The sequence below is a fragment of the Sander lucioperca genome, chromosome 7 (genome assembly GCF_008315115.2).
Source record: "Sander lucioperca isolate FBNREF2018 chromosome 7, SLUC_FBN_1.2, whole genome shotgun sequence".
NCBI lineage: Eukaryota > Metazoa > Chordata > Actinopteri > Perciformes > Percidae > Sander > Sander lucioperca.
Window position 1 is genome coordinate 18,753,391 of NC_050179.1, and position 11,258 is coordinate 18,764,648.

At 37.6% G+C, this 11,258-nt stretch overlaps 1 protein-coding gene across 1 annotated transcript; it reads right to left on the reverse strand.

The window, feature by feature from the left end:
* Positions 1–650: 650 nt before the first annotated feature.
* rlbp1b (retinaldehyde binding protein 1b) lies at positions 651–8,509 on the reverse strand. Its single transcript, XM_031295194.2, has 8 exons — positions 8,294–8,509; positions 6,941–6,983; positions 5,727–5,855; positions 4,858–5,062; positions 3,183–3,361; positions 1,884–2,042; positions 1,486–1,596; positions 651–908 (listed from the first exon to the last, which is right to left on the reverse strand). The coding sequence occupies exons 1-8, from the start codon at positions 8,374–8,376 to the stop codon at positions 780–782; spliced, it is 1,038 nt and encodes a 345-aa protein (XP_031151054.1). The 5' UTR covers positions 8,377–8,509; the 3' UTR covers positions 651–779.
* Positions 8,510–11,258: the final 2,749 nt, after the last annotated feature.

Sequence of the window (11,258 nt, forward strand, 5' to 3'; positions counted from 1 at the left end):
TTTTTTTCTTCCAACAGCCACTGAAATGACATCAACTTGCAAAACCTTGAAGATATGTAATCCACCACCGAGGACATTTGGTCACTGTAATTTTTTTTGATCAGTCACAGTAACAGTTGTGAGCATGAAAACTTTTCCATGTCAGCGACAATTACTAAAGATTGTGAATTTGGTCTTTTTAGAGCTTCGTTGAAGCCGCCAACAAGGCAGCATCAAAACAGCACGAGCCCAAAACTGCTTTACTGTTATGTGGCAAAAAAATAAATAAAGCCACGTACATTTTTATTGTGATGAATTGTCTATTTCAAGCTTTAAGTCTTTAAACTACGAAGGTTGATTTTCACAAGATGCTGTTGTGAAGTGAAGTCAATGGTTGCCTAAAAGGTCGAAAATCTTAAATCTTAATACACATGCATTGTTAAACAATCCGTCAGTCTGTAATTAATGATCTAAAACTCGAAAATCTCCCAGTGTCTCCAGTCCCATAATGGGTAGAGATCTGGTTTAGGTCACCAGTGCTAAATAAGAGGAACTGTAAAGTGCTTAAGGAGCAACCAAATGGTTTATACAGAGAGGGCTATAATGACTGTTAGACTGTGCTTCATCAGGAACCCTGGAAAACAACATCACTTGAACTTCTCACACACTCGTGCCTTTCATTCATAATGTTTTTTTCCCACAACCACACAGTTAGATTTGACCTTTGAGTCTCCACAGTCTGTGGGGTTTGTAATATATAATGGCTCTTCGCCTGGTTGGTGCAAATGGAGGGAGGAGGTTTAGTCGAACAGCTTGGCTGCTGTGGCATTGCCGTCGTACTTGGAACCTTTCCCATCGAACTCAGAGGGAAGGATGTCGGCGTCAAACTCTTTGTAGTAGTTTTCCAGCTCGTCTCCGTGGACAAACACCTAGAGCAAAGACATTGGCTGTTAGAGGCGTTTGAGACTGTGGGTATTTTCAGCACCCGACTGTCCAACATGTAAACAAGTGGGAATTAAAATTGAGCACCCTGTACCTGAGTCCTATAATACCACTGCATAAAGTTAATTGTAAAGTGGCATTTTGGAGTATTATGAGTATTTGGAGTACAATTGCAGGCCTGAATCAAGCTCCACCAAAAAGAAGCACTGTTACATGAAATATTTTAAACCAACACGTTAGCACTGTTACATGAAATATTTTAAACCAACACGTTATTCAAATGAAATCCAAACACATATAAATCTTCAAATTGGAATAAATCTGCATGTTACAAAATCTAAAGCCTGAATTAAGATAATTAATGCCGACAATTGTGTACTTTTAAATCTGGTACCATGTTATTTCACTACAAGGTCTGAAAGAAAAATAGTTAAAATGCCTCAGAGCTTCATGTAATGACATGTCACCCAATATTTTACATGCAGTTTCTCGATAAAATGATTAAAGCCCATGGTGTTGTCTCAGTTTCAGTCATTATATTTGTCACTCTCACTATTGACTCACTCTCTCTAGCAGCTTGCCCTTCATGAGTGGTTTGACCACATTGTAGGTGGTGGTGAAGTACCAAGGCTGGTGGATGAAGTGCACAGCTTTGAAACGGGCAGGGAATGAATCCTGGCAGAAAAACAAACAAAAAAAGTCAGATTGTTTGGTGATATAACGCTCAATAAAACCTGGCTCAAGGTGTTAGGAGAGGGAAGAGAGGTTTTCTTCACTTTTCCCAAATCTAAAAACATCTCATTCTCTTACCTGCAAACCAATCTAGTTCTACTAGTAATCTAGTATGTAGCCCTGTAGCATTTACACTCTTTAAAAGTTTGGGTATAAAGGTTCTCTGAAACTTAAACGCAAACTGGCTTTTCATCTGCAGCTTTTATTTCTACAATATCCATCTCTCCCACCTGCAACATGTCCACCATCTTCTTGAGCTCGGTGGGTTTGATTCCTGACGCCTGCTGCATGGTGAAGCCCTTAAAGTTCTCAATGATGCAGAACCCGTTGATCTGAGTCTCCTCGTTCTCCAGCAGCTTCTCCAGGATCACGCAGTAGGCACGCAGGATCTACACACACACACACACACACACACACACACACACACACACACACACATTTATTGGCCTTTTATTGATTTAAATCTTGCTGATATTTGTAGTCACATTTTGTCCTCTGTTCATGTTTGAGCAAAATGGGATGATATGAAGAAAATTATGAAGAGATCCTGTGCTGGAATGTAACTAAGTACATTTACTCAAGTACAGTATTTAAGTACAATTTCGAGGTTCTTATACTTTACTTGAGTATTTCCATTTTCTTCTACTTTAAATTTTTACTGCACTACATTTTGGAAGCCAATATTGTACTTTTTACACCACTACATTTACTTGACAACACTAGTTACTTTGCAGATTATTAATACAAAATATAAATCAACTAATAAGTGATGATATTTAATTATTTATAGCAGCATATAAAACAATTAAAATTAGCCCTGTCTTTACCAGCTGCAACATTAGTTGCATCACTAATTGTAATTCCATGAAATGGGTCATTCTGCACGAGTACTTTTACATTTTGTAATTTAGTTATATATTGACGCTGATGGTTGTGTATATTTACTTTATTATGTTTATACTTTATTCTACATTTTTACGCTGTTGTATTGCTACTTTTACTTAAATTGAAATATAAAAATATCTGAATATGTCTTCCACCCCTGACGAGATCTGATTGGTGCAACAAAGAAGTCCTTTACACACTTAAATGAAAAGTGAGATTAGGAATATCGAAATCCCAACTGTTTGCTGTCCTGGTTCCTAAATGGTGGAATGAGCTCCCTATTGACATCAGGACGGCCGAAAGCCTACGCATCTTCCGACGAAGGCTAAAAACACATCGCTTCTGACTGCACCTCGCATAAGAAAAAAAAATTAAATAAATAAATATATATATATATACATAAATATTCTTAAAACTGCATTTTCATATGGCTCTTTGTAGTTTTACTTATTTAAAGCTAATGTACTTGCACTTACTACTTGTTGTCTGGAGTTCGCACCTTCAAGGTTGAAAAGGTTGAAAGCACTTAATTGGAAGTCGCTTTGGAGAAAAGCGTCAGCTAAATGACATGTAATGTAATGTAACGAATATGCACTTCTAGGTACATTGTTGGATATGTGGTCACCCAGAAACCACCCACTTACCTCATCAAACGTGATCTCCTCGTAGTCCCAGTTCTCAATGTTGAAGAGCAGAACCACGCGGCCGTATTTGTCTCTGCTCGGCAGGATGCCGGGGTAGCCGGCCTCGATGGTGCTGCGTACGGCCTCTGGGGTCAGATTCTCAAACAGCTCGGGGTAATCCTTCCTGAAACGCACGTAGCCTGGGTGGAAACACAGGGGTAGATTCCACGGTCACACCAGGCTGTAAATTTGGCATTTTTTCGTAAGTATTGATTGGTCATGCCATCCATAACAATTATGGAATCCTAGTTTTTAATTTGACTTGTTCAATAACACTTCTGAATATTAATTAATAATTTAAAAGTCAAGTGTTTGTTTTTTATATTTATGAAAAGTTAGGTTGGGTCACAATGTCTCTAAAACTATTAATCAGTCTGGTTTTCAGTGGAGAGATTTAGTGTAACATGATGATCTAAATGCTGTTTGACAATGACACCTGTGTGGTGTAAATATAAATCACTGTAATTTTTTAGCATGAAAATGATCAGCCGTAAATTTTTTGACATTTTGTAAGTGCAAAAATATATTCATATTCAGGTATGTGCCCTCATTATGTCCTTCAAAGCTTGTTTCTGATAATATTTTTTGTAAATTAGTTATTATTAGAGAACTCTGGAGCAGTGTCTCAGTCTGTCCATCATTATATTATATTCCATATTATATTCTAAAAAAGTCACTCATACCCAGTGGTAAGTGTTAGTAACATTAACTCAAGTACTGTTTCCTAAGTACATTCATGAGGTACTTGCACTTTACTTGATTATTTCTATTTTATGCTACTTTATACTTCTACTCCACTACATTTTGGAAGCCAATATTGTACTTTTACTCCACTACTTTACCTGACAAAACTAGTTACTTTGCAAATTCAGGTTAATACAAAATATCAAATCAACTAATAAATTCTGATATATTATTATTGATTAAGCTGCCCAGCAGTGAATAAAGTTGAAGGAATGAGCTCCACCATTAGCTGCAACATTAAAGTGATGTACACATTAATGCATCAATAATTTGAATCCAGTATTATAAAGAATATGATTCTGAAATGGCCCATTCTGCATAATGAGTACTTCTACTCTTCACACTTTACGTATATTTTGATGCTTATACTTTTGTACTTTTACTTAAGTAAGTAAGTAAGTTTTGAATGCAGGACTTTTACTTGTAACAGAGTATTTTGAGACTGTGGTATTAAGTTCTTCCACCACTGCTCATATCATACAGATTAGTAGGGGTGTGCAAAAAAATCGATTCATATTCGAATCGATTCAAACTCTACCGATTCAAAATCGATTCATAGAATTCCAAAAATCGATTCATATTTATATATATATATATATATATATTATTTTTTAATTGTATGTCTACTGCAATCACATGGGAAAAGTAACTACATTTACATACTGTGAATCGTTTTTTTTTTATCGAGAATCGTTTTTGAATCGAATCGTGAGCCTAAAAATCAATATCGAATTCAATCGTGACAGTTTCTGAATCGTGCACCCCTACAGATTAGCATTGCGTATTATTGCTTTCTTATATGTTGGGTCCATGTCATACAATTATGATTTCTGGTGGGAAAAAATGCTGTCAGTATATTCATGTCTGCCATTTCAAACTGTTTCTAACGTACCCTTCATTAGGTCGAAGGCTCTGGGCACGTCGTACTTCCTGGCCCGGATGAAGCGGACCAGCAAACTGTCTGGTTTCTCTCCAAACGTGTCCTGCACACCCTTGGCCAGGTCGTCACCTGCACCTGCCTTCTCCTTAATCATTTCTCGCAGCTCCTTCACTGCCGCCTCCCGCTTCTCATCTGTCTCGTTCAGCTCGTCCTTGGCCTGTAAGGGGAGCCAGACCAGAGAGTTAGCTCACAGAACTGTCAAAAAGTAAATGATAAATGTTTACTAATGTTGCAAGTGACTGACTGTATTGTAAGAATGTGCAGGGAGAGCTGCTATGCACAGAGGAGTACTGTTTGACAATGCTATCTACTTAATTTGGTTTCGTCTGTCTCTTTAAGTGCCCTGATATTCAGTCCAACATTGCCCTTATGTTAGCCATTCCGTTAGTGAAGAACTCAAGTTTGACTTACAACTTAGCGTGTTATCCTAGCTTTCCTAGTTGGGAGCAGCAGCTGAAACGATGCATGCAATGCTAGCCAGCCGTTTACCCTCTGAGTCTGCTATTTCTTATGTTTTTAGTGCTTTCTTTCAAAGAAGAGTAACATGAGGTAAAGTACTGCAGGTGGGTTTGGACAGAAGCAAAACTGTTACTTAACAGGAACAAAAGCTGTAGCTAGTGAATACAAGTGTCAGCATAGCCCGGCTCTCTTCTGATACTGCATCATGAACTCATCTCTCTCTTAAAAAAAAAAAAAAGAGCTTAGCTTAATTTCATATATTGTGTAATACATCATGAATGATACATTGTAGAACAGTGATTAAACTGTAGCACATGAATTATGTTTTGTGTCCTTGGTAATGTGAGAACAGGTGTGCTTACCTTCTGCTTGGTGTGGTCCGGCAAGCTGGCGCAGGGTCCAAACACTGGCCCGTGGTCCTTGACGGTGAGACGTTCCAGCTTGGCCCTGAGAGCCTGCTCCTCCTCCGACACCATACGGTAAGTTCCACTCTGAAAAGAGAGTATTAATGCAAAAACAGATGACTAACTAGGACTGCGCGTCCTGGTGTATGTGTTGCTGTAACTGTCATCCTGATTAACAGCAACCTTTCGGACCTTAATGACAGCTCTGTAGTGTGTCCCAGTACGAGTCTGCACACACTACTAACCGGGCCATGCAACTGGCACAGCTAAATGAATATTAGCCCTTCACTTGTGTTTGAAAAGTCAAAATGTCCTCATGAGTTACTTAACAGGTGCATTATCTCAGGTGCAAAAACAAAGCATTTTAGTAAAAAGCAGTCTGCTATCTCGAGTACATTTTGCAGGTACAATACATCTTATTTATGCACTAGCTGATAAATCAAATATAACCAACAGTTAGAAGCTTGGTTGCTGCTCTATTTTCACAAAAGAAGTCAGAGTTTTTAAATGTTAAAAGACTGGAACACACACATGCAAACACAAGCAGCCATATAAGAACTTGGCATTCAGTAAATATCTGATTAATGAATAGAAAAGACAACAAATCTGACCAGACATTTAATTTTGACATAATTCAATAAAAAAAGAGGGCTCAGGTTTGACCCAGCCCTAATAGATGCAAGTTTGTTTCTACTCTGAAATGTGATAATTCTCTCACAAGACTTGGTAATGCCGTGAAAGGTTTAAAAACGGTCCAACTTATCTGTGAGACAAAATGCCTGATCACCAGTGTTGCAGGAGCAACAATCAATAGGCCTCAGTGTTTCATTAATCTCCTTCACATGAGTCTAGGAAAGCCTGTAAATACATGGTAAGGACTACTAGTAGACCTGAAGCAGGGATCAGACATTTGCAGCTAAGGCTACTGTAGCCGTTGACGGCATCCATAACAAGGGGCTTTGGTCTTGAGAAATGTTGAGCTGCAGCTGAGTCCATGTTACAGGAACATGAATAGGCATTTGTCTTTGGAGATTTACTCAATCACAGGCTTTTCCTCTTTTAACGCTCTTATTACAACTCAGAAAACCACGTACAATATTGGCATTGATTAGTTCTCTTTAAGCAAAATCAGACCAACACAGTTTTAAATAAGTAAAAGTGCAAATACTTACAACCACAGCCATATCTTCTGCTCTTTTATCAGCGTTGTACTGTCTGGAAGAGAAAGCAAAAAACAATTGACACACTGTACTCCACTTTAATCCCCCTTCATCCCACCCTCTCTGCTATCACAGGGTACCTTGATTCGGCTATATTTAGCACTTGCCCATCCCTGGATGATTTATCAGGAGATTTAAGGTCAACAGTCTTTTGGTTTCGTAATCAACAGGCTCACAGTTTGTTTTTTTTTCTCAAAGTTTATACTCTTTAGTATCATGCCGACAAATTCTGTATAACCATCAATTATGTGAAATTCAGTTTGTATAATTTGTAAAATCAGTAAAGTATACAACTATAAATAATGTTCCCTTAAATCTCCCATAGATTTAAAAAAAGAAGAAGAAATTGTGTTGTAGCACATGTAGTATCCGCCTGTTCTAATACTAATCTATTAATCGATTGACAGGCAATGTATGAGCAACTATTTTCAAAATAGGTTAATCATTTCTCAAGTAAAAATACAAAATACTGTACATCCAAGCTCTTTGTAGGATATGTGACAGTAAACTTAATATAGTTGACTTTAAGACAGACTCAAAGAAAACGAGCAATTTGAAGGCGTAACATTGGGCTTTTAGCAATTCTGATGGACATATTTGAATATTTTCACGACATAGTCTTGCATTTTATAGACCAAAATTAATAATAACCAGCAGATCAATAGATAATGAAAGCCATAACTTAATGTAAAATGTCACACTTAAAACAGAGTGAAAAACTCAATGTACATTTGTATTTGTATTTAAGTATACATTCTCAAATGTCTTGTGCATCAATTAACACACATTTCCATGTAATCTTTGGAAACCTTGAGAATTGTTCTCATGGGTTTGATGTGCAGACAAGTAGTCATGACCCTTTAAAGCACATGACTTCTCCATTTCTTTATATTGACTGTAAGTTACGTTCCCACACATCGGCAGGCAGAGGTTTGGAGAACATTATAACATAATATACTGTATGCCATTCAATAGACATTTAAATCCAAAGCTGCACCAGCTTTGGGATTGTTGGTTACAGTGGGAAAGCAGCCAGAGTAAGTCCCATGATGCACCTACTGAGTCTTATATTAGTCTTCATCTAATTAACTCAAGTACATCAAGATATAAGAAAAAAAAATGTCCACACTCCTTTGATTTCAAGCCACTTCATAAGAGATCATCACTGTCCCTTGTCAAAATCACTGCTCCATTAACAACAGTTAAACTACAGAGGAACCCTGAAGAGCTGCAGAGTTTGAGAGTTGTACAACATCAGAGGAAGAAAAGATAAGTGATGTAGCACATCCAGTAGAGGAGTCTCACCTTAGGCAGATGTGAAGTTGCTGGTGGGGAGTTGCAGGGAGTCTGTGTGGAGTGAGATGGATGGGACCTATAATTTGTAGCATTGGGATTAGTGGCGTCACACCAGATTACATCCAACTTTTTTTCTTTTCAATCAGCATAAAAGGCACAGAGGGTGGGAGGAAGTGATGGTGGGGGTGTTTGGCCAATGGTGAAGGTGCTCCCGTGATGAAAGGCAGTGCAAAGGGTCAGTGCACATTTTGCACAATGTAATTTTGAGTACACACTTTAGGTAAGAGGTGGTTTAAGAGGGTGGAGGGATTTGATTGCATTCCAGGAGACTTGAGTGAAAAGTGACCATTGTGACTGCTGATTCCCTGTTTGATTCTTGCATCGTGATCGAACTCGGTGAGAGGTGGAGGCCTGTATTCAAATTAAGTGCCGTATGTATGACACGCCAATTCGTATGCCAGTTTGGCGTGTTATCAAGACGCATACTTGCTTTTTAGCGTGTTTATCAACGCCGGTTGGCCTCCATTGACTTACATTATCTTGCGACTGCATGTGAATTTACGCCATAGCGAGCAGTATGAAAGGGTGAAAATCTGCATAGGGAGGTTGGTCGGGGTGGTGGATGGGTCAAACATAGGACTTTCACCCAGAACCCAACCCGTGTGTCACGTTTCCTAAACCCAACCGTAGCTTTCTTCTTTTCCTAAACCCAACCCGTCCGCTGTATACGGTGCTCAAAACGCGTACAGATAACACGCCACTTGGCTTTAGAAAGTGGCGTGTATGTTTACGTGAAGTCATGATGTGATGTTGAAGACTGCCGTCCGCTATATACAGCGTAGACATACACGCGGATAGCTCAAAATGTGTACAGATAACACGCCACTTGGCTTAAGAAAGTGGCGTGTATGTTTACACAAAGTCATGATATCACGTTGGTTTTTAACATGTTAAGAGACATGATGTAGATTGGGAGTTCAGATTGGTTCTAATGTTGTGACATTTCTAATGGGACCAGCAGCAATAGGAATGACTTCCTTTAGTTAGTCTTTAATTTATCTTTTTTTTTTTTTACTTTTCAAAGAAAGGGCTGTGATTTATAATATAGGCTGTCTCTCTATGTGACTATATTCCATATTCATCACTTAGACAATCTCAGAACCTGATTAGCAGCAACATCTAATAAATAAATCAAATCCACCACATTTCATGGTAATCTGCCAACACGTTATATACAATACATACATGTAACAGACAACGCATACACTCTATCAGCTAATGGTGAAGGATCTAAGTTTCAGTTGAGAGTGAGAACAGGTTTTGTGGAGTTGTGTGTATTTTGGTCTGGTTTGTCATCAGATTTGGTGCATATGCTCTCATTTTTGCAAAATGAACAATTCAGCGTTTGCTTTTATATTACTGTAAAATACACATCTTAAGATTTTTGCACTGTTGGATAGACAAACAAGACAATTTGAAGATGTCAAATTGGAAATTTTCCTCCTTTTTTTAACATTTCATAAACTAAACAATCAATCAAAATAATTCATAGGAGGGCTGGGCGATGTGGCCAAAATCTTCCATCCCAATATAGATCATCATTTCATATCTCAATGACAATATATTTATACATATCAGGATATAGCGATAACGATTTTCTGGTAATTTAATAAATAGTCTATATGAAATAACCACATGGTAAAGCCTATTTATGTATACTCTGTCAATGAAATACTTCACAAATGAATTGCTTATTTTGAGTAGTTTTCTCATTTTATTAAGAACTTTAATGCAAAATAAACATAGCGTGCAAGGATCATAAAGTAAAGCGTCATCCAAATGATGTAAATATTGCTGTACCTTCAGTCAGTTCAGTCGTTGGTTTTTCGACATTGTGGTACAAATTATATAGAAAAATATATACGATTGACATGGATTGACATGAGGCCCATCTCTAATTGGTAGACTAATCAAAAAATCAAAAATTAAAAATCATAGGGTTACACTTTACTTGACACTGTCATGAACGTGTCATAAACATTATAAACAAGTCATAAACGTTTATGACATAACGCTTCTTTTAGTAAGTGTCATTCGGTTTTTGTCATGACAGTTTATGGTTAGGGTTAGGGTTAGGGTTCATGTGTCATGACAGTGTCATGTGTTCATGACACTGTCATGACACTCTTATGTAGATACCTTCAAGTAAAGTGTTACCAATCATTGTAACCGGCTACAAGGGAAATATAATTAAAATCAAGAAAAACACAACAGTAAGAGGAAATTGCTATTTGGCAGTTCACCGAATATGCTCCACAGTACAAAAAATGTTTTATAAAAAGGTCTCAGAACAGTTCTATATTCTGGACAATTCACAAATCACATGAGATCTTTGCTTTAAAACTAGAAATGCATCATTCTGACCGAGGAAGCTTAAAAAATGTTAACATCTCTTCTATTTTTATAAACCGGAAATATACACACACACACACACACACACGGCACAAGGCTTTGGATTTAGACTAGGTGCATTCATATCAGTAAACACGGACCCTAAACTATATCCACAATTCCCTTTGATCAGATTAGTTCTTACATACACAATATATCAGCATTAGGAGCTGAGAGTAATGTAAAGGTTTATATAATGTGATCAATTCTGAGCACTTCATCTAATCAGACAAGTGAACTCTGAGGTTGAGTAAAATCATCTCTAGATTTAATTCATCTTAAGTAATTGAGCAACAGAGGTGTGCATGAAAACAAATTGACAAAGAGCTACTGGAGAGGAAGTACAACCAGATACTGTAATCGTAGTAGTTGAAGTGTTTTTTTGCTTTAAAGCTGCTATGACTGAAAATTATGATTTTTATTAAAAGACTGCATGCCCTTTAAACGTACAATATGTAACTTTCTGCCGCTAGGGGTCTCTCAACCAAAACAATGGATTGTAAACACAGACGTTTGATGACGT

Excerpts from the sequence above, each read along its gene's own strand:
- rlbp1b (XM_031295194.2), bottom strand. The coding sequence starts at position 8,376 with ATGCTACAAATTATAGGTCCCATCCATCTCACTCCACACAGACTCCCT. Across the intron at positions 3,362-4,857 it reads AGCCTTCGACCTAATGAAGG|GCTACGTGCGTTTCAGGAAG; the intron begins GTACGTTAGAAA and ends GTTTCCACCCAG. Across the intron at positions 2,043-3,182 it reads AGGAGATCACGTTTGATGAG|ATCCTGCGTGCCTACTGCGT; the intron begins GTAAGTGGGTGG and ends GTGTGTGTGTAG.